At 41.1% G+C, this 24,876-nt stretch overlaps 3 protein-coding genes and 1 long non-coding RNA gene across 7 annotated transcripts in view; 2 read left to right on the top strand and 2 right to left on the bottom strand.

The window, feature by feature from the left end:
* The window catches only part of LOC145437617 (uncharacterized), a 299,426-nt gene that overhangs the window by 258,434 nt on the left and 16,116 nt on the right, over window positions 1-24,876 (bottom strand). The window lies entirely within an intron of this gene.
* On the top strand, window positions 3,701-6,866 carry LOC145437587 (hepatic lectin-like). Its single transcript, XM_080314851.1, has 5 exons — window positions 3,701-4,476; window positions 4,608-4,666; window positions 4,870-4,936; window positions 5,343-5,502; window positions 6,533-6,866. The coding sequence occupies exons 1-5, from the start codon at window positions 4,410-4,412 to the stop codon at window positions 6,861-6,863; spliced, it is 684 nt and encodes a 227-aa protein (XP_080170977.1). The 5' UTR covers window positions 3,701-4,409; the 3' UTR covers window positions 6,864-6,866.
* LOC145437588 (uncharacterized) lies at window positions 6,396-23,975 on the bottom strand. The gene is made up of 2 exons (XR_013914692.1): window positions 23,428-23,975; window positions 6,396-6,866 (listed from the first exon to the last, which is right to left on the bottom strand). It is a non-coding gene; the product is annotated as an uncharacterized LOC145437588 (long non-coding RNA).
* LOC145437586 (uncharacterized) lies at window positions 10,754-15,139 on the top strand. The gene is made up of 2 exons (XM_080314850.1): window positions 10,754-10,791; window positions 10,856-15,139. The coding sequence occupies exon 2, from the start codon at window positions 10,856-10,858 to the stop codon at window positions 14,696-14,698; it is 3,843 nt and encodes a 1,280-aa protein (XP_080170976.1). The 5' UTR covers window positions 10,754-10,791; the 3' UTR covers window positions 14,699-15,139.

The following is a 24,876-nucleotide window of genomic DNA, read 5'->3' as shown; positions in this document are numbered from 1 at the left end:
TTACTCTTGTATGAATTTAGGCCTGGCATGAAAAGAATCATCACATTTATAACTATTTGAATAGAATTGTTGTTGTACTTGATATATATTAATTATAAGATATAGACACCATATGGGCGGACAAATCTATGATGCCATCATAAAATCTATCGGGTTATAATTTTGCAGTTACAATGAATATTTTGAATTTAACAGATTGATAAATAGAGACTGATCTGATATCAAATCATTTTTAGGTTGGGCATTGTAATTCCAATCCAGGATTCGGGTATACTTCTAATAAGTAGGCTATTAATCTCATGGCCAAATGTCTTCAAATATAGGAGCAGAAAAAATACAGATATAATATAAATATATTAATGAATGCGTCCTAGTAATTGAAATGTCGGAACGCCGAACGGCCCATTGTTGTTACATCGTTGGAGCGCACCACTGCGGTACTCGGTACCTTTAAGTGACCTTGATAACATGGTTTAGCGACCAAAGATGTAACTAATAACATGGTTTAGCGACCAAAGATGTAACTAACAGATTGTCAATGGTTGCCATAACTATACGTGCTTAGTTAGCGAAATGCCAAGATGCGACCTTCTGATACGCGATTAGTTTGTTGCGCCCATGGTTCTAACAAATTCACGGCATTCCGAGTCCACTCGAGTCATTTTCATTTTGCCATCGAGTTAGCCCGAGTATGAGTAACTCTAAGAAAGGTCGCGTCCAAGTGCAACTCACAAATTTCAGTCACAAATCGTCTAAGGGTCAGCTTTGTCATCATGAATTGGAAATGTGGCAAAATAGTGAATCTTCCACTGCATGGTAGCGTTTGCAATTGATGTGATGGTAAAGTTTGATGAATAGTTTCAGGCTTTCAGATCAATTAAGGGGGAATATTCACTTTATAACCTGAAAAGATATATGTGACACTTATATATTGTCAAATTATTAAAAATCTAAAATGTCGTCGCGGGCCGCACAAAATGCTCTGGCGGGCCGCGAGTTTGAGACCTCTGGTTTAGAGAAATAGGCATATCGTTGCCGTCGATTACCACACATTGAACAGGGTTATGACTCTAAGATAAAAGGTGGGCCACAGCACATTTTCAAACCGGAAAGGGGTCACGGCCAAGAAAGGGCTGAGAACCCCTGACCTAATATATACCTAGCTACGACTCGGGCCACATTATGCCGCAATGCTGCAGTATAAATTGACCAAATGCATCATCTGCTACAATCAAATTCTACGATAATTCCATACCATCAATATCTTCCGTCGCTTTGCCAACAATTTCAGCGAGGACTTGCAAGAGAATATAAGCATACGGATCAATGGCCTAGGGCCTATGGCTACACTGAAAATGTATTCGTAAGGCATCAGATGTTAGTAAGAACCAGTTTCGATACTTACTATATAGATATTACCTCATAAACAAGTTATACAATACATAAAGCTGCGAAAACCGATTCTCTGTCGCCAGAAGGAACGCCTCTACACCCTTGGAATATTTCATTAATGTTGTGTGTTGTTTTCTCGGGTATTGATAACCGAATATGTACTCGTTAACGTTTGTTTTGTACCGTTACTACCGTATCTTGCCTGTTTTTTTGTTTTTGTTATTATTACGTCATACAGACAAAATAGTTCTCACATTTCGAATTTGATTCACCCTATCACTGACGTTCGCTACTGATGAGAGTCAGTCGAAAAGCTTTTAGCGAATAAATTAACAATATGAAGTTATTGTTTCGAGTTATACAATAGCAAACAGCACCCCAATCGCACAGATTTCGTTTAAATGATACATTAAACATTTTGAACCAAGATAGAGTTTTTTCAAATTTGACAACGATACATTCTGTATACCAATTTTATTGATGTCAATAATTGATTGGTGGAATAAGCACAATTGACAGATTACCTACGCAGTGTATTTCGTACCAAATAGTTATACCGGGAACATAGCCGGATGTGACTAACTGACGATTCTTCTTTCCTCAGTCTTTTAATCTGGCCATTGTGGTGCCATAATCACGGTCACCGTTATTTTCTTACTCGTCACTTCGTAGTCACGTCGGGGTTTCGTCTCTTCATATTTTCTACTCCATTGTAGCAATGCTTCTGCGCCTTATGGTTCGAGTAACTTCTTTTAGACAGGGGTGGAGAATTATTTTTTCCGGCGGGTCAAATGTGAAGTAGGGAATACGTTGACGGGCCGAGACAAAAGTTTAAAATATACACTCTAAATCGAATTTAGAAAGTATTCCCCGGCGTGCAATTTTATTTCTAAATTGCGAGCAGTGAATTACATTGTTAACACATATTGCTAAATCGATGCGTTAATATTAGGCTGAATCCCTAGCTCTGTATGGCTTGGCAAAATAGCCTTGGTGCTTTGCTAGCTCTACCAGCAGGTCATCATCAGCCGAGTGTACGTAATAACAATATGATTTTTATCCATGCCGACTCAAATTATATTCCTTAAACACGGAGACCACCTGCTCGGTACTCACCATAAACTAAAAATACCGGTTCACGGCTGACTTCGGTAAAAAAATATATAGTGATCCAAATCTTGATGAAATGTCAGCCGTATCTTTCATAGCTTGACACAAATCGTTTGTGAGTGAGGATGGCCGCTAATCACGTGCACTGATAGCATTATTTTACGAATTGGGATTTGGAAACGTATGATGCAGTGTCGGGATCAAGTCACTATCTTCGAGTCACGAGTCATTCCGAGTCATTGCACATTTTGACTCGAGTCAAGTCAAGTCACTCGATTTTTGGAGGTAACTCGAGTCAAGTCGAGTCAAGTTAAGCTGCCTTTTCGAAGTATGAGGCATGCCTACGCCATTGCATTTTGCTAGCTGTCTAAAATGCAGATTGGCTGGTCATTGATTTTGAGCCGATGAACGAATATGAAGTTAAATATACACGTAAGACGGCGCTGTGTCGCTTACATATACGTAGAAATGCTAAACTACGCAAGTATAATTGCATAGCCACATTTTATAGTTACCAGCCAAAATAGAGAATAGAGAAACGAATCGATAAGATGCAATACATTACCCATTTACAAATGGATATGGTACAATTCGAGCCTGCGCCAATGGTCGAGAACTATATAAACTATATTCGAATTTAATTTCAGCAAAACAAGAGTTTTGGTTAAGGCAGTGGTTCCCAACGTGGGCGATTTGGCGGTCTAGGATGGCGAAAATGACGAAGGGGCGATAGGGGAGCGAATACGGACAAAGGGGGCGACAGGGGGCGAAAATATGCTCATTATTCGGTTCACAAAATTTGGGGGGCGATGATCGGTGTGGAGCTTGAAAAGGGGGCGATGAGTCGAAAAAGGTTGCGAACCACTGGGTTAAGGTAAGAACAGTAATAGACAATTTTCTATTAAAATACTTTACTATATTAGTTTGCACGGGTTACACCAGCGTTTCGCGAACAATCCGATTGCAAGATACAGTGATTTTTATCGAAATCAATTGCTTGATGACTTGGAATCGACCCGTGAATTTAGCTTCGAGTCACGAGTCAATCCACATTTCTGATACGCCGAGTCAAGTCAAGTCAAGTCATTTTAACAAATTGACTCGAGTCAAGTCAAGTCATACGAAAAAGGTGACTCGAGTCTGACTCGAGTCAAGTCATGACTCGAGTCATCCCAACACTGGTATGATGTAGCATCATAATCACAGACCTGGCAGCAAACAAGATTTGAGCTTGAATATGGAAACAGTGACTTGTTACTTTAATTGTTACGCCATAATATGTTATATAGGCTTTATTTCGAGCCCGGATTACTCACATGCAGGACGTACTTTGTTACGTAATCACGGTACATAAATAAACTAGACTGCAAAATTTCCGCACTTCCGCATCAGTTTATACAGTAGTTTTCGTCGGCACATTACCAATAGATTTTATTGTCTAAATTCCAAGGAACATTTCGCGAACATTGCCCAGGTCCGCTTTTAGGTATAATGGGTCGCAACAGATACTGACTATACGCGGTGAGTTGGTATGGTTTGGGTTACGGTGGTTCATTCTAGGGATGTCTAGATTGAAGATATTCCTGGTATAGACTATCCTGAAATCTCAGCCAATGCTGGATATTTTGATGACCTTGTCGACGGGGACTTGAGTCTAGATACCCCTGGTTGTCGATTAGGAATACGTCAATCAAAGGATGACTAATTTTCGAAGAAGGAAATGATCCTACGTACTGTGGACAGAAACCCTTTCAGACAGGCAATGAGCACCATCGTTTTTAAGCGCCAATCATCCTCTGTACGACAAGGCTAAACTAATTTCCTCTTGTGCCGTTGTATAAAATTAAGCTTATTTAAGCTATCGTCATCAAATATGAGCATCGAATGGGCAGCGTAGGCTATCCATCATGCTGACACGGAACGGATGTATGATTCTGGTGATACTAAACGGGATTTCGTGGCCTATTATTGCTGGTGAGTAAACACTAAACATATATTTCAGCTTTGAATAAAGTTAGGCTGTGATTGGCACGTGGCGCGCTGTTACAGGTCTGTGTTTGATCTCACACGAGAATGACTTCGTTTACGATCTAAGTCGATTACAGGTAGACTTTGCGCAAGGAAATACGTTAATGGAAGATGGGTTTCAGTCGGAGATTGTGAGGTAAGAGCGTCCAAATATTTTCAATAGTAATATCCACTAATAATTTACAAGAATGTTGCATGAAAATGGCATTCCGGATTTGAGGCCTATGTATGGACATTTGACAATAATTGCTGCTCATGGCTTGAATTTGTCTAGAATTGCCCTTGAATGTATAGTAAGTCACCAAATTAAGTCTTATCATGATTGACATCCATTTGCAGGACCGAACGTCATTGGGAGTTGGGATGGCGCATTTGAGAAAGGTTGCTGCTGCAGAAAAACGCTCAGGTGGAACAAAGATAGGCTTCTGCTTCGCCCATTCGTAACAGTTTGATTGTTTTTCACTTCAAAATCGTCATAAAACGACACCCTGTGTTGACAAGGCCATAAATATCATTACCAGTGGAATTCTGGAGATATTATAGCTTCGGAGTTATCTCGGAATATTTATGCGTTATTAAAACTATAGTCGAAAATATATTGGACGTATCTATGAGATGCGTTTGATAATAGTCCTCTCACCTTGAATACGGCTGATCATGCGTTTATTTATAAGTTCCCGATTGTCTGTTGGTGCCGGAATGATATTTTTTACTACTTTGTTTCGGACGTTTCCTTTTGTCTTGGAATGGTGACCTTGCTATGTCTTGAAATCATTATATTAATGTCCACTGGTTTGTGTTTTGGTTTGCAGCAACAGTCAAACGACTCTCGGATGCAGGCTGGAAGAGATACGGCGAGTACTTCCTAAAAAGATTCGTCACGGGTGCATCATTCGATTACGCACAGGCTGATTGTAGCACTCACGGAGGTAGATTGGCTACCGGGGTATTGAGAGATCCGGATGTTGTAAGGTGAGAAGTTAGCATAAAGTTATTAGCTAGGAACAACGAACAAGCGGTTCGTAAAACAATAAAACAATTGGTTTGTTGCACAACAAGACGATATCATTTTGTTGCATGAGACCATGCCGATATCAGCCACTAATGCTGTGATTCCCAACGTTTTTGTCTTCATTCCCACTTCAGATTTATTCCGAGTCTTCATTCCCCACTACCCAATACTCTTACAAACCCTTTAAAATAGGGTCACCATATTTTTTGATCCTAAGAAGAGGATACTTTTTATAAATTCTGAAAGCCCGATGAAAACTAGGGATTATGAAAAATTTTCGACCGATAGCATTGCGTTGACTAAAAAAAGGTCACCACTTTCACTCGGCTCCCGATTTTTTGTTACAAAACTCTGACGTTCGCCGCGCCGGAGTCGCATTTTTCGTGGCATATAAATCCTTTTCAGAGAAAAAGAGGACAAATTCCCCAACAGAGGACATTTAGGCGTCATCAGAGGACACTTTCTATTTATAATTTCCGATACATACTTTCCAGAGTAGTTAACTGGTAACGGCAATCGCACATGTGCCTCCATAAATATGTATATACTATCATGTATATAACGTTTAACAAATGCTTCTATGCCAGTGGGGAATTCGTCACCGGTTGGGAACCACTACACTAATGGAAGCCATACTGGCAAGTTATAGTATCTTCACCATAACGCACGTCCAATTATCCATGCATACACGTATACAGTGGTGGAATTCATTTTTTGTCACGCGGTTCTATCATAATAGTCAAATTTTACAGCCGGTTCTGTAACGAAAAGCAGTTGACAGTAACCATGCAGTAATGCAGTTCCTGGATCTCATAAAATTGACCTGTAGATGCCAACTGAGGATGGTAGCCAGTGTCATGGATATCCGATTTATTTAAACTGATTTAATATTGGAATGATTGACTTGTGGGATTGCGCAAAATGAGGAATGTTTAAGTCGTCCATACACCCCAGTTAGAACAAGTCAGTCACCCCAAATATTCCTTTTAGATACATCCGCGATCAAAACTTTTTCGTTGAAGCAAGTAACTATGACCGATTTAATACGGCAACGAAAAATCGCAAATCGTGGGACTACGCGCAACTAGGGGGATTTCCGTGGGTTGGATTTAAAAAGAAAACGGCCGATGACAAATGGAACCTGTGGATCGACGGGAAGGAAATGAACGCACAAACGACGCGGTGGGGCGACAACGAGCCAAACAACGCCTGGGGAGACGATAATTGCGCGCACATGTCTAGTATTGCAGAGAACAAATTCCTGCTGAATGATATGCCTTGCTGGGCTCGCCTTGACTATTTGTGCGAGGTACAAATCTAATGACTCGCTAGTAGTATAGTCGATCGCTCGCGATTCGTAATGGGCTCTTATGGGCGGGGTGGTGAGCGGCTGGAAAACCGGGGGTGGTGAGCGGCTCTTATTTCTTATGGCGGGGGTGGTGAGCGGCTATTGCGTCTTATGGCGGGGGTGGTGAGCGGCTCTTATTTCTTATGGCGGGGGTCGTGAGCGGCTAGAAAACCGGGGGTGGTGAGCGGCTTTTATTTCTTATGGCGGGGGTCGTGAGCGGCTATTGTGTCTTGTGGTCGAACGGTAACCCTTTTCAGTATAGGGATAGCTCGCACGCGGCTTCGTTGTTGGCATGTCGTACTTCGTGTTGAATATGTATCAAGTAAATAGTCATGTGATTGGTCCTTAGGTAATGTGTATATTCCAAATTACGGCGAGTACGACAATGATATATCGTTATTCTTATGGACGCAGCGATGATTCGTACTTTCAGGCATCTCTCACGCGGTGTTGAATATGTACGAGTCACCAACAATAACCGCGCGGACGTAAACGTGGCTTGTTGTGAGGATTAAGCAGTGCGACCTATATTCCGAATGACCTGCGCGCTGAATTATTTCCCGGCCAGCCGCTACTATCGATTATTACACTAGACCGGTCAGTGTGAAATAGTTTGATCGTAAATTATGATATATGATGTCGTAGTTTAGTCGTGTCAAATGACCGATCGTGTTCTCTTTCGCTACTGATTGCTACCTGAATAATACTTTCGGCTTATTCGCTGTTTCGCGCCTACAGAATAGTCTGCTGTTCACAACCACAACTTCATCGCGATAGTACAATTTTCACACCTCGATCAGTAGAACAACACCGCACTAACCCAGTTGTCGAATCACATAGGTCATACATTTTACGTGAAATATTGTATTGGAGTATACAAATATGCAAACTACTCTTTCAATTCAACAAGTCTAGTTAACGAATCGATTTTCAAGCTGCCGACACAGTTTTTAACACGAGTGAGTTGATATTTCTTCCCGGGTACGAGCGAGGCTTTGTTCCATTGATCCAAAACCACCTCGCCAGTATCATCCTTCAATGTAAAACTGTATAATTTCAACTCCTTTCCGACACCAGAATTGACCGTCTTCTCCTCTCGAGAAACACAAGTAGCGGCGATCGAAACGTATTCATCTTTATTCCCGTATACCGATTCACAGGTCAATAATGGGTATTCTTCAGTCGTATGTCTCGATTTTCCATGCAGAGTTACTGACGAAACCCGTCCCAGTAATACAGCAGGTTTTCCAGTAAACTTGTCAATTTGGACCCAACCGGATTTGACCATGAGTTTTTTTCGTTTGGAGAATGCTTTCTCAATGACCCCGAACAATTCACGATTGAAACACGTGAAAGATATCTCTTCGTTATTGCCGTCGATGAATATACCTTTGAGATATTGGCTAACGCCACCTCTTTTGGGTGATGAGACGAATTTGACGCCGACGTGAAAATTTGAAGTTGCTCCGACTTGCATAGTGTTGACGCTGTTCGATGTCATATCGTTTGATAAAGTGGGAGTCATCAACAAATCCGTCGATATTTATAGAATTAGGCACGTGGTATTGAGTGAGTTAACAGTCTTTGTATAATCCTGATGACCCGCGTGAATAGACTTGGATTGAAATAAACTTTACAGGAGTTCTGTAAGAAAGGATGCCGTTCACAAGTGACAAACGACACGAATGAATTTTCTTCTTACCCAGTCACTTATCAATGTACTGTAGTGAGTATTCAAGATGTCTGTTGCTAAATCTCTGTACGCCGCTAGGGTATGTATGTCACTTTTCATCGCCGCAATGCTTATGACACTAAAAACCCCATTCCAGTCGATGCCGTATGATCGAATCGAGTTAACCAATGCGGTAAAATCACACTTTCGAACACGGCTCACGTTTTGTCCATGTACATAGAAATCTAGTACTCCGTGGATGAATTTTTCCGTTTCGCTCAATGTGGGGGTTGTCAAGTTATGATAATAGAGAAGGTAATTCTCAATAATCGCGCTAGTTGCCATAACGAGTATATGTAACTATCAACTGAAAAAGTAAACCATGAGAATGACACCACAATGTGTTAAAATGGTGAAATACACCGCTCAGATTTCGAAAAAACAGATGTCGGCGGGTGCGTTTGACATGTGTGACACAATAAAATCGCCCGTTTCGCTAAACAGGAAATTCACTAAAGCGCAGTGTGCTGTGCGATTTTGAAAAAACAGATGTCCGCGACTGCGTTTTGATCTGTGTGACACACTAAATACGTCCGGTTCTGAAAGTCGGAAACGCGATCGGTTCTGAGGATTATGCAGTGTGCGTGCGGCCTATATTTCGAATGACCTGCGCGCTGAATTATTTCCCGCCCAGCCGCGTGCTACTAGCGAATTAAGTCTATAAATAGCCAACACCCACGAGTCGATTGTTATACTTCGCTGTCGCAGACATAAACGCTGGTTGGAGCAGTTAGATTAATTATTATACAATGGTCGAGGTTCAGATAGATAATCTTGACAAATTTGGTTATGAACCAAATGCATTCGAATCGCAATTTGAAGAGAACGCGGATATCTTTGATGCGATTAATCCTGGTGATCTGATGACACCCGATTTAAGAGTTGAATCCGCAGAACGCGACCTTACGGCAACGATCGAAATGCAGTCAAACTATACAGATATAGCGCGCCAGGCGTGGCTGAAGTCGGGTCAACTAGCTAGAGAAAGCGCGATTAACGATCTCACGAACTTGGTGACGATGCCGTGTGTACCGACCGACGAGACAGCCGTTAGCAACGAATTACCGAATCCCGAGAAACCGTCGACTTCTGGGATGACGATACCGCGCCCCGCGGGGTCGCTATCGGTGACTGATACTCCTAAATCTGTATCAACCAGCAAGCCAACTCGAAAAAGAACCATATCGACAACGGCGGGCATACCACCGGCTAAACAGCTTCGTAATAGGAAATCGAAAAATTTGAATCGTACCGAACCCAGACAGAAGGTTGGTAAGAAACCTGTGAAATCTAAAAGCGCGAGTGACGATGATTTTCGCGACGACGCGAAGGGAAAAAAGAAACAGGAAGAAAAGTTATGTCAATACACAGTTGACAAGATGGTCACCTACCTCCAGACTATTGACGTTGTTAAGCCGCATTTACGTTCAATACTATGTTATGCTGATTCGTTGACGGGGAAAAAAAATTTGACTGTCACAAAGCTCATGGCTGACATCAAACGATTGCTTACTGTCAAGGGTCAGCGTTGGAGTCTTGATGAGATTCAGCCTGAATTAAATACCGCCACCGATGAGTACTTGCATCGACTTCTAGAAATTAGAACGAAATTGAAGTATAATTTGTGATTGGGCTGAATGATTTTCATTGTTGTGAGTGTCTATTCTCAATTTCTGTTTTCCGTTTCAGATTTTACATTAGAACCATAAATAAACAATAGCTTCTGAAAGCACAAGCACTAGTGGCGCTGGTGCTCTTGCAATCTCGAATCAGTGGTTTAGGTCTTTCTCTCCGGGTGTCGAGCGGTGAACAACGTGGCTTACTGTCTGGGTATATTCGATCGCGAATTGGCGGATAAGGAGTTAATTAGTAAGTTATTCGGTACGATTAATTTGATTTATGAACGTAATATGTTATTCGTTTATCCTACAGACAAAACAAGCGTCGGAATTAAAGAATTGAAACGGTGAGTTATTACTGTTCAGAATGATAGGAGTGTGATGTAACGATTTTGTTGTTGAACAGACAGAGCAAACTCAAGGATTAATAACAACAGGCAAGTCTACTGGTAAGTTATCTGCTATGACACAACATTAGTGGACATAGATTGATGTGTTACTTGTTTTATTAAGCATAAAGAATCGAAGACACCAACAAAGAAACTAGAATGTAAGTAAGACTAGTTTCATGTTCCCCAAGTGCTGAATTTGACCACGTGTTATTAATTTTACAGATGAGTCGACGCAGACGGAATCGTGTTCGCGAAGAACCGAATGCACCACCAGAGATCGGTGACGAACGCCAAGAAGTTGTAAATCAGAACTGGCAAGCGATAAAATCGTATGTAGTGAATGAGAGTCGGCGTGTGTATAATATTCGGGTCATCGGTCGGGAGCTAGCGGATGTTTTCCGCGATATACAAGCTATATTTTTCTCAGAGTCGACACGTTTCAAAGTCAATTTTTCGTATGCATTTATTTTGTACCACATCGAGACTCTTAGATTTCGTTATTTTCATGCATCGGCGAATGTTGATAGTGTATTAGAAACACCAGCAGCAATTTCAACACTAGCTAAATTCGACGAATTTGTTGAATCTATAAGGTTGGAAACGGCGTTTGATTTATTACGAAATTCTCGACCAAACACAAAGTCGCTGCCGGTCTGTCTGACTAATGTACAGTTTTATGTATATCCTACTGACGGCATGTTGATTGGTTGCGCTGGTATTAAACTCCCGATATGGCTTGCGAGAGCGAGATGTATAATGACATTTACCCATCAAAAAAATCGAAATCGGTACAGAGACAATCTGTGTGCTTTTCGCTGTATTGGTCACTCGCTAGGAAAAGATACAAAAGCAATGGCCCAACAATTCACTTCGGTATATGGTATCAATGTAGAATCTGGTGTAACTCTTGATATGCTGGATGATATCGAGAACTTGTTTAATGTGGCCATATTTGTGTACACAAAAACTGAGGGTAAAGCTGTCGCACTCCGTCGTAGTACGTTTGAAGCGAAACCTGTGTACTTACATTTAGAAAGTAACCATTTCTGTCTTATTACTGATATATTCCGTTACGCGGAGAGCTATCAATGTGATGTTTGCGAAAGATTTTTCAATTTACAGTATGAATTGACCAGACACAAATGTACAACGGAACCTGTTGAAGTGTTTCCCGGCGGCGTGTATACACCTCCTCTGAACATATTTGAAAAGCTTGATTTAGAAGGGGTGTTTGTTCCTCACCAGCTTCGTTATTTCAAATACCGTATCGCGTTTGATATCGAGAGCATGTTCGAGAAGTGTGATATTCCAGATTCCTCCAAAACTTCGTGGGAGTGCAAACATATTCCCATTTCTGTTAGCATATCTTCTAATGTGGAAGGGTTCTTGGAACCGTATGTAATTGTCTCGAACGGTGACCCAAACGACTTGTGCGCGGAAATGGTTGATCATTTTCATGATATTCAAAGTGAGTCATTTAGGTTGTTACAGATGGAATATCAACACTACTTGGACATGCTCGAAACTAAAATTACCGAAATGAAAGCACTCGATCCTTCCGAGAAAAAAATACCTCTTGAACGTTTACAAGAGGAGTTTACGCGATATTTAAAACAAATCCCTGTTTTGTCGTTCAATGGTGGTCGGTATGACTTGAACTGTCTCAAAGAGTACTTGATGGGTTTACTCATTGATGAAAATCTGAGTGTATTGAAGCGCGGTAACAACTTCCTCTCGTTGACAACCAAGAGACTCAAATTTTTGGACATTGTAAATTACTTGGCACCCGGGTTCTCGTACGATGCTTATTTGAAAGCCTTCAAATGTAGCGCCGCTAAAGGTCATTTTCCGTATGAGTTTCTGACTAGTTTGGAAAAGCTGGATTATACGAGTCTACCTAGCCACGATGAGTTTTACAGCTCGCTAAAAGGTCGTAATATATCCACAGCTGAATATGAAAACTGTTTGAAGGTTTGGAATGATAACAAAATGACCACTTTACGTGATTATCTCAAATGGTACAACGCAATCGATACTCATTACTTCATTGAGGGGTTAGAAAAACAATTTCAATCTTTCAAAAGTCAATTCAGTGTGGATATATTCAAAGAAGCTGTCTCCCTACCCGGGGTTGTATCGAGGCATCTTTTCAATAGCATTCCGCGTGATTTCACCTTGTTCAATGATAAACACCAAGATCTGGTTTCGCTATTCAGAGACAATTTAGTGGGCGGACCGTCGGTAATTTTCCATCGATATCAAAAACAGGGTGAAACTCGAATCAAAGAAGTTTTTTATAAGGAAAACGCACAGATTACCCAACATGTAACAGGGCTGGACAGCAATTCGTTATACCTTTTTGCTTTGAGTGAACCTAGTCCAACCGGTTTCCCGGTACATTGGCAACCACTCGATGCTGAGTGTACTAAATTCAAACCGGTGAAGACCGCACCGAAATGGGGGGAGACAGCAGCTCAATGGCTAAACTGGTATTCGTATACCCACAATGTACATGTCCACCATGCTTTTAATGGACCTGAAATCCGCGTAGGAGCTCGTAATTACCCTGCTGATGGGTTCTATCGTAATTCAGCTGGTCAAGGGGTAATCTTGTCTTTTCTTGGATGTCATTTCCATGCACATCAGTGCAGATTTGGCTGTGATGATTTGGAACGTCGAGAACGGACTAAACGTGTTCATGATTATTACAAAAGCCTCAATTACCAAGTCATATGTAAATGGGAATGCGACTGGCGCACGGAGAAACAGAAAAATCCTGATATTGTGCGATATCTTAATGGTATTCAACCCCAATTGACTCGAACCAAGTCTGTCACCGCACAAAAATTGATGGAGATGGTAATGACTGGTACATTCTTCGGATGTTTATCAGTTGATATTTTTACGCCAAAACATTTACAAAGGAAGTTTGTTGAACTATGTCCGATATTCAAAAATACGATGGTGTCTCGCGAGCATTTGACAGGTCACATGAAGCAGTTTGCCATTGATCGTAAATTACTCACCAAACCCACGCGCATGTTAGTTGCTTCATACTGGGGCAAGAAAATCTTGTTGACCTCTGACTTGATCAAGTGGTATGTAGAGCATGGGTTGATTATATCCAAAATTCATGAGGCGGTCGAATTCACAAAAAAGACCTGTTTTGACAACTTTGCGAAAAATGTCTCAGATTGTCGACGAGCTGGGGACCGCGACCCTAGCCTAGAGATCATTGCCCTGACACAAAAATTAGCCGGAAATAGCAGCTATGGCCGCGTCTTGATGAACCCACGTAAATTCAAACGAACCTCCTACTGTGATAAAAGCGAATTGGGTGTCAATGTGAAGGATCGTTTTTTTGTGAAATGTGACGAATTGAACGCAGATCTATTTGAAATAACGAAGCGACCTAAAACGATCAAGTGGGGTAATTGTATTCAAGTGGGATTCTGGGTGTATAACAATGCTAAGCTCAAGATGCTCTCGTTTTTTTATGACTGTTTGTGTAAATATTTCCGTGACGAGTGCTTCATGCTATTAATGATGGACACAGACTCCCTCTATCTTTCGCATTCAGCCTCATTCGATGATATTCTTATCCCCGAGAAAAGGGGTGAATTTTATCTTGAATACGAGAACTGGTTTCCACGCTATTTTTGTGATGAGCACCGAACTGAGTTTTTGGATGATCCGGTTTCTTTTGATCGCTCGAGGTGGTGTTGCAAAGACACGTATGCGTATTACCTTCGTCAACCGGGTTTGATGAAAGTGGAGTATGAAGGTGGTACATCTTTCTGCGGTCTCCAATCCAAAAATTACTTTTGCGATGGTCCAAAGAAAAAATTGGCTTCCAAAGGTCTCCAGAAATCCAACCCAGTCGATTTCGAAACTTTTCTGGGTGTCTTGACATCTGGGCAATCTGTCGGGGGAGTGAACAAGGGGTTTCGGTGCAGAGATAGGGGTGTCTATACATACAAACAACAGCGTAAAACATTTTCCTATTTTTATGCCAAACGCCGAGTGCTCGAGGATGGTGTGTCAACCCTGCCATTAAATGTGTAATTGTATATTTTGTGTGCTATTGTATTTTATCTGTGTGTCTGCTATTATTATGATTTACTTGTATTTTTTTACGTGCTAATGTGTCATTTGTTTTCCAGATGGATAACGCTATTTCATATATTGAGTCAGTAATTTCAGAATTGGGTTTAAATAGTTTGCACAAAGAGACGCTTGAACTGGAGCAGGAATTAACACAGCTCTCGATTCACGATACCGACGACAACTCACAAGACCGCACGATATCCGATCCAGCCAAGGCGCGCCGTCAGGAACTAGACGAGAAATGGACCCGTGTCCGAAGTGTCTGCATAGAAGCGCTACTTCAACTACAATTTCCTGATCGAAAGACGCCGAGTGATAACCACAGCCTATTCAACAGAGCAAAGCTGACAAATTATGTGGTCTTGGGAAAAAATTGTTCGTGGATACCGCTTTTCGGTTACGAAGAGATGAAAGCCTACTTGAGAACTCGCAAGCGACATCGAAAATTCCAATTTTTCCTTGATCAACATCGAGTTGCAAACAGTTTGAAACGAACTCGTTCTGACTCTGAAAGTAGCGATGCTACAACCGATGATTTTTGCAAACATGATTCCCTTGGTCATTGTGAACATAATCTTGTGGTGAACACTGATAGTTTTAGGTGAAACCTTGTTTCGAAACCTTCGAAATGTTGTAACTAAAACGTTTTAGTAATAATATTTCCTGAAATCTGTGTCTTGTTTTACAGATGGCTAGTGATTACATAATATCTGTTCTGGAACAAGCAGGTCTGACTCGGTTACACGAAAAGACACTTGTACAACGCCGCGATCATGTACACTTCGTGGAGCTGTATTTGAATCGAGAGATATCGCATGAATTATACGAACAACGCGTGTCGAGACAACATAAAGATTTGAAAGAGTGTTCCAAGGGTGAGGTCTATAGTTGTTATAGAAACACTGTTAGATTTTAAAGCGCTATGAATCCTCTCTTATTATGAATCCTCTTATGTGATTTATTATTTTGCAGATTGGGATCAGCTGCTTGATGACCTGAATAAAGCGTTCGTAACACTACAACTTCCACTGACGAAATTACGAGGGACAGATGAAGATTTCATAACCCGGGGAAAATTGTTAAATCGAACTCTACTGGGTTTATATATTCCACTAGAACAAGATGACTACAACAGTGGATATTCCCAACCTTGTTGATATATAAACAAATGCACTTTATCGAGTTTTCAATAAACAACAACAAATGATGGAATTGATCCACCCATTCGCGTGTATTGTGAGTGGTCCTTCAAGAAGTGGGAAGACTACTTTCGTTGCAAAGCTGATTAGGCATGCCACATCAATGATTAAACCAAGTGTATCCAGGGTCGTATATTGTTACAATAATTACCAGGAGGTTTTCAAGACGATGCATAATGTAGAATTCCACGCCGGTCTAGATATTTTAGAAGAGTTGAAGGTTTGCTCTGAAGACACCTTGATTATAGTGGATGATTTCATGACTGAGACAGCGAAAATTGCAGACTACTTTACAAGATTTTCACATCATTCGGCCAAATCAATTTGCTATATCACGCAGAACCTGTATCACAAGGGTAAAGGAGCACGTGACTTGAGTCTTTCAAGCTCGTATATGGTGATTTTCAAGAATCCGCGCGACCAACAGCAGATCAGTTTTCTTGGTCGACAAATGTACCCAAACTCTAGATTTTTAACAGAGGCTTATCGTGACGCTGCTAGACAACCTCATAGTTATTTATTCCTTGATCTCACGCAAGAAGCACCTGAAAATCGACGAGTTATGACCAATATATTTCCTGGTGAAACCATGGTGGTTTATAGCCCGATGGTATAAATAGCCAAGCGCAGAGACGACTTTAAACTCAAAATGACCAAGGTACCAGCTCGGACACGGCGGCATATTCCCACACTAGAGTTCCTACATAAAAGTAAACCCGAGATACGCAAGCAAATTATATCGGGAGCCAGCAGAGAATTGATCGAGTGTATATGTGATTGTACAAAGAACATTTTAAACGGTAACATCCCTCTTTCAAAGTATAAAAGAAAGCGACTATCAGCTCATAAATGTAGTTTACGTCGACTTGTCAGGAAAGACATCCCTATTCGACATAAAAAACGTATGGTCAACCAGAATGGGGGTATGTTTATGACTCTATTATCAAGCATCCTACCCGTCGTCACTGGTTTACTCGGTAATCTTTTCAAAAAATGAGTTCTTTTAAAAAAATCTTCATAAATCCGAGCCCGATCAACGGAGCTGACGTTCAGAAATTGAATTTGGATATCGACAAATGTATGAGCGACATATTACAGATGAACATACCCCAAGAACGAAAATTAGCCTTATATAACGACGCACTAAATCGTTATCAAACAAAACACGACACACTGAATCAACCGATGAAAATCGATATATCAGAACAAAGGAATCTATTTTCGGCTAGTGAGTTGGACGCACTGCGACGTCTGATCAAGGGTGAACCATCAAGGATTCCTATACCATCACCGAGTAGCCAACGAAGCAAAGTAAAGACTCAGCATGCCGCGACGAAAAGCGGTCGTACACCCAAGACCCCGAGACGATACGGATGGGAGCCATACTAAGTATTTCACGCCGGGGCTACCCGGTAGTTATCGCGGTGCATACGTATTCTCTAGAGGGTGGAATAGAGCCAAAGTCAAGGAGTTTCTTTCGAGCAAGGACGCGTACACAAAACATTTTCCCTATCGAAAGAAATTGAAGAGACCTAGAGTGATTACGTCCGGTCTCGGTGTTCAGTATCAAACCGATCTCATGCATATGCAAAATCTTTCAAAAGAAAACGATAATTTTAAATATGTGTTGGTGACGATCGATTGTTTCAGCCGATTTTTATATCTGTATCCACTCAAAAACAAAACCTCGCAAGGTATTATTCGCGGATTCAAGGAAATATTTAAGGATCGTATACCTCATGTTATTCAAAGTGATCAAGGTTCTGAGTATACTAATCGTGCGTTTCAGACTTTCTTGAAAGAGAACAATGTGCGACATTTTCATACAAATAGTGAACTGAAAGCATCGATATGCGAGCGTGTTATTCGTACTGTGAAGCAAGTGTTATACCGTTATTTCACGCATAATAAGACTTTGAATTATGTCAAGGTCCTGTCTGAGATATGTCGGGGGTATAACACTACTTTTCACGTTGCTATAGGGTGTCCTCCAGCGGATGTTAATTATTCGAATCAAGAACAAATTTTCCATAGGTTATACGGTGACATGACCCCTAAAAAACCCAAACTAACTATCGGCACACCCGTCAGGATTTCGAAATCACGTGGTAATTTTGTAAAAAGCGCCTTGGCGAGTTGGACCGAAGAAATCTTTTTCGTATCTCAATGTCGTAAAGGTGACCCTCCTACTTATCAATTGAAAGACTACCATGGTGAAGTTATAGACGGTCGCTTTCAGCGTGAAGAGTTACAACCAATAACTAAAAATAATAATATTTACAATATCGAGAAAATCCTGTCTACTCGCAGGAAAGGAAAGAAAACGCAATATTTTGTAAAATGGTTGGGTTACCCATCTACATTTAATTCCTGGGTCTCGGATTTGTATAAATAGACGCTGAAAATGTTGTTCAACCAAACTATGGATTCTGATTCCGGCTCATCTCGCATGGGTCAAGTCTCGAACAGTCTGAAAAACCAGATTGTGTTTATTGTACAGATTTGTATGTTAGTGTGTGTAATCGTGTTTTCCTTATATCAAATTTCTGTCGGGGTGGATCGTGAAATATATTTAACGCTACTGTCTTCTTCACTTGGGTATTTATTACCGAATCCATCACCTCATCGTATATGTTGAAAGAAACAATAAAATGTTGTTGACTCTACCTTCGAATGCGAGTTTGGATAAATTTCCGAATACTAGCACAGATTTTCAAACGGAACTTTACAAAGAATTAGAAATGAGTCGCCATGAGCTGGGATTATGTGAGCTAACCTTCCCCAATGATTTTCAACCGCGAATTGAAGTGACAGCGAAAAGTATCGGTTTTGGATTTGTCGATGCGAATGGATACACCGATCGGTATTATATTCCCGAAGGCTCGTATTACAGCATCGGTGAAATGTTAGAATCGTACGAGAAATATTACATGGGGGACATTTTCATTTTACAAGGATTCGGAGACTTTAGAATCACATTCAGAAGATTAGTCACGAGTAAAAAAAGATACAAGCGGAGTGTACCCATAAATACCGATACCGCAGACTCTAGCGTCAAACACATACCCCGTACCACGCATGATTCACCCGAACCTTACGGATTGATACCACTTGGTTCTGTGTTGGATACAATAACATTTAGACGCGTTGTATCTCGTCGCCGCGGAGTGGTAGAATTTATCTTTACACCCGCGATAAAGTTGGAACGGATTGATAAGGTTTATGTGTATTGTGATCTGATACAACCAAGACCACACGGTAACAAGCTGCAACAACTTTTACGGGTGGTTACTGTAACCGCTAAACCGAATGAAAACCAAATCAACATATTCTCAAAACCATACTTCTTTGCTTTAGCGAGAAACAATTTTAGAACAATACGAATTTATCTACGTGATGCGGCAGGCAACCCCATTAAATTTCGAAAAGCACCAGTGACAGTAACCCTACGCTTCCGTCGTAGAGCTGTTGATTCAATATGAGTTACATCACGTTGTCTAGCACCAAAGGTGAATTCTCGGTGGTGTTACCGAATGAAATTATTTGTAATGAGCTTGCGTTGATGGATATGAGTTTTGTCAGTGAATCTCTTGATCGAATTATAATCAATCGTGATCAAACACTCTGGGAGCTACATAATGAGAAAGATCGAATAGTAGAAGCGTACCTAACACCACTTGGGAATTATGCAAACAACCTCGAGTTGACGCGAAGAATATTATCTGAAAGTTTCAAACACTGTTTCACCGAAAGAATCAACGATGAACTTTTCCGAATTCGTTACTCGAAACGTATCACACTCCACCCCACGGATATATTCACGAATTATTTCAGTGTAGTTGATCAAGTGTCGACACCAGTATGTAATGCCGCGTCGATCAAACCTAAACCAACTCAACCCCGCCTCAGATATCTTTTTGTGTATATGAATGTACTACGACATCATCCGGTGGGTGATTACATGAGTCAATTGCTTCGTGTGATCCAAGTAAATAACGAGACGTGTATGAGACAAGAAGTTGTATATGAAAAACCGTTTTATTTCCCAGTGTCGATTAACCACATCCGTGATATAAAAATCACCATCCGCGACCAATACGGTCAGTTAGTACATGATATAGAGACCACATTGACACTCCACGCACGATGAGAATAGTGACGTTAACCACCTCTATGCTTGGTGTTGATTTTGAACACAGACTACTCACCATCAACAACATCCCGACGAGATATTGTGAATTAGCCCTCATGGAGATCGATTTCACTTTAACCGAACCAGCGATTGGTCAATATTTGTTTGTGTATTGCGATATTATTCACCCTCACTTACTTGGAGATACGTTAGCGCGTTTATTACGAGTTATACCGCTGACACCTGGTGATGTCACGCATAATTGGGTAGCGAGAAATCCGTATTATTTCCCTGTTTCAAAAGATGTTGTAGATTCTGTATGTCTTTACCTCAGGGATGAGTTTGGGGAACCTATAAATATAATAAGTCGTTCATTGCAAGCTACATTTAACATTAGGAAGCGATTATGAAAGTTGTTTTCACGTGTGATCATCATTCTGTCCATCGTCATTATAACCAGACAGGTGATGGTTATGGATATTTTAGTGGTGGAGTTCAAGCCGGTTCCGGTATCGGGAGTTTGTTTAAATCACTCGGTCGTTTAGTGACACCTATTGCGAAATACGCTGGCGGTCAATTGTTACGGACTGGAGGTGAAATAGCGAGAGATCTATTACGGGGTAACTCGATCAAGTCTAGTGTTGTCAAGAGAAGTAAACAAGCTGGCGGTCGAGTGATTGATAAAATTTTAACCCCAAAAGCTATAAAAAGGAAAAAAACAAAGTCAAAGAACACTTCATCCAAACGTCGTCGTAAACAACAGGATATATTCGACTAAGAACTATGTTGATGCACGCGGGTTCCCGAGAATGTCATAACTCCGGATTAAACATATTTAGTATACCCCACACGCAAACCAGTATTGAGGAATCGCAATATGTCGTCGTCAAACCCCATAGTTTAGGTAATGTCATGGAAGTACAATTACCAAGGACGGATCGATATATGGATCTACAAAACACGTTCTTGAGATTACGTTTGAAGCTCACTAAACGCGATGGAACTGATTTAGCAAACGATACACAAGTGGGCCTGGTCAATAACATGTTGGATTCTCTTTTCAAACAAATCGATGTAACTATTTCAAATGAGGTTATCACAAATTCGGATAATTGTCATGCGTACAAAGCTTATATCTCTCGGTTGTTGAATGATACACATGGTGCCTCGGAGAGTTTTGTGCAAGGACAAGGTTTTTATAAAGATGTCGCTGGATCTATGGATGTTCTTGGTGCAGCGAATACTGGATATGTTAAACGAAAAGACCTTACAAAAAACAGCACTCCGTTAGAGTTGATCGGAAAAATTCGAATGGGTCTTTTTGAACAGTCTAGATGTATGTTGGATAATGTCGACATGAAATTAAAATTTACACGTAACGAAGATAATTTCTGTCTTCTCGGCGACGCGGAGGATGTACAAATTGTTTTACTCGAAATGGAGGTGTATGTCAAACAGATGAAGATCGCTGAAAGTGTAAGCCTAGCACACAAGTCTGTATTACAGAAGAATACTGCCAAGTACCCCTGGATACGCTTACAAATGTCGACTCATACATTCGCGGCGGGCTTGTCGAAAATTGATAGAGAGTTAGTTAGCGGCACCATGCCAAAGAAGATCGTAATTGGTTTAGTCGAGACCACGACATTTAACGGTGTTCGAGCCAAAAATCCATTCAACTTTAAACACTTTGATGTTCAAAATCTTTCGTTAAGTGTGGATGGGCGTCAAATTAACGGACGCGAATTTCATTTCGATTTTGATAAACACGGCGGACTCGAAGGTTATATGACACTATTCTCCCAGACAGGTCGCTGGGAATCCGAGGCACCTTTAAATATTTCACGCAAAGATTATGTCAACGGATACACTCTTTTTGTGTTTGATTTGACACCCGATAATAGTTTGGGATGTTATCAACTTCATAAGACAGGAACTGTGCATCTGGTTTTGACTACGTCGAAGCCTTTACCAACCTCCGTAACCTTGTTATGTTTGAAGGAGTTTCAACATCTTCTACAGCTGAATCAAAAAAGACAAGTCGTCGAAATATGAATACGTCTGAGATCGATGATATTCTCTATAACCACCCTGACACACAAAGTCTATATCTAGGAACTTATCCAGTAGACCAGTTACCAAAGAAACCAACTAACGGAAAATTCGCTATCACCATTAATTACGATGAGTCGAGTTTGCCTGGATCTCACTGGGTGTCTATATACAGAGATGACGATACTCATTTTCATGATTCGTTAGGTTTCGGACCACTAAAACCTCAGATATTCCAATTCCTGGAGCCGGATGAATTTTCCGTGACTGGCAAACAGTTACAGAGTAAAACTTCGGATGTGTGTGGAGATCATGCTATCGCATTCTTGATAAAAAGAGCTCAAGGGTTTTCAACCGAGGAATACTTGGATAATTTTGGTGATGATAAAAAAGTGAATGATACGATTGTACGTGTTTTTGTGAAGAGTTTGATTTCAGAGTAATAAACGAATGTGTAAATGTGTATACTTGTGATTCTTGTTGCGACTGTGAACAGCAGACTATTCTGTAGGCGCGAAACAGCGAATAAGCCGAAAGTAATATTCAGGTAGCAATCAATAGCGAAAGAGAACACGATCGGTCATCTGGTACGACTAAACTACATCATATATCATAATTTACGATCAAATTATTTCACACTGACTGGTCTAGTGTAAAAATCGATAGTAGCGGCTGGCCGGGAAATAATTCAGCGCACAGGTCATTCGAAATATAGGTCGCACTGCTTAATCCTCACAACAAACCACGTTTCCGTTTGTGTGGTTATTGTTGGTGACTCGTACATATTCAACACCGCGCGAGAGATGCCTGAAAGTACGAATCATCGCCGCGTCCATAAGAATAACGATATATCATTGTCGTACTCGCCGTAATTTGGAATATACACATTACCTAAGGACCAATCACATGACTATTTACTTGATACATATTCAACACGAAGTACGACATGCCAACAACGAAGCCGCGTGCGAGCTATCCCTATACTGAAAAGGGTTACCGTTCGACCACAAGACACAATAGCCGCTCACGACCCCCGCCATAAGAAATAAAAGCCGCTCACCACCCCCGGTTTTCTAGCCGCTCACGACCCCCGCCATAAGAAATAAGAGCCGCTCACCACCCCCGCCATAAGACGCAATAGCCGCTCACCACCCCCGCCATAAGAAATAAGAGCCGCTCACCACCCCCGGTTTTCCAGCCGCTCACCACCCCGCCCATAAGAGCCCATTACGAATCGCGAGCGATCGACTATACTACTCTCGCTGCGAACATCGTGTGTTTAGAACTATTTAATGGGGTTGTACATAGTGTATAGTACAGTGGTAATTACCAGGGTTCAAACGAACCCAATGGTTCACTGAGCCAGTCGCCGGAGTTCGGTGCAGGTCAAGAAACATATCCATTTCACACTCTAGAAGTCACACTAATTCGCAGAAACATTCATTATAGTCTTTTTGTTTAGTGTGAAAATCATTTTTGATTCTATCTTTTATTTCTCACACTTTTTTGGATGCTCAGTTCATTGTGTTCACTGGTATTCCCTATTAATGTATTCGAGGGTGATGTGGTGTAGATGTATCTTACACGGCTGCAAAACCAATAGGTCGCAGGTTCAAGTTCGACCGAGCTCGACTCCTAAGTGTTGTCTGTAGGATCCCCTGTCCCGATCCTCGTCGTCACTCGATTCGAGTAAGAGTTGTCTTGCAGAGAAGCCAAGAGCGAAAGCGTGCCGAGTACAGAAATCACATAAAGATCACACAATAATTTTTTTTAGGTTGACCCATGTTTAGACCAAATTCTACAGGACTAATAGCGGCCTGGTGTAAAACGACCAATGACCGACCCCAGCTGTCTAAAATCCATGACTGCTGAATCAACTTCACGGGTGCGGGTTACAATATGACTCTGTAACTGTACATTCATATTTTAATTGTCTTGATCCAACGGACAGGGGTCAAATAAGACAATATCAGTCGACCACACAGAAATATTATCGAACTGTGGAGTCGGAGCTTCATTAAATTATCTCTGCATGAAGTCGGAGTCATAAAAGTGTTGTAACACTCTTTGGAGTCGGAGTCGGGGCTTTTGGTAACACTTAGTGGCTGGAGTCGGAGTTTGAGAAAATTCGCTGGCCCCGACTAAGACTCTAACTGCTTTAAAATGCGCCAACTGTTCTCGAATACTACTAAAAAGTGCCGTTGCGGCTACAGAAGTTATCAAGTTTTTCACTTAAACGGACATTCACAAACTTTAAATCGGTGGTAAAATGAATCCACTCCATAGCCCTTGTTTGCGGTATTCATGGTGCTTGTTGACGACAATAGCCGATTTTCTGAATTTTGATTCAGTAGCTGCCAACTTTTAAAATGGCCCACTTCTAGGCTTTTATAAGACACCACTTACACGTATGATATGGCGAGGAGGAGCTAAATAAACCTCCAACACTTGGGCAGGAATTTTGGTGTCGCCCTCGGTCGGACTTGATCCCGCAACCCATTCATGTTGCAACCGTGGATTATACCACTGCGTTATCTCGCCACACTCCACAGTCCTGAATTCGAACGTGTAAATTGGAAATGATTACCATGTAAATTGTATACGGTCATTGGACGTTACTAAAACAAGTTATCGGAAACCGGGTTTTTTTTGTAGCGTTTCGAAAACTTGTAGGCTATCTGTGACACAACATTATCGTTAAACTGTTTCCAACTGCTGAATGTCGTAATAGCCATGCTGTCGTACGTATCTAC

The sequence above is a fragment of the Botryllus schlosseri genome, chromosome 4, assembly GCF_051294905.1.
Source record: "Botryllus schlosseri isolate E-star chromosome 4, Bs_hap1, whole genome shotgun sequence".
Taxonomy (NCBI): Eukaryota; Metazoa; Chordata; class Ascidiacea; order Stolidobranchia; family Styelidae; genus Botryllus; species Botryllus schlosseri.
The sequence above is the reverse complement of the archived record's forward strand: the minus strand, read 5'-3'. Positions and strand labels throughout refer to the sequence as shown.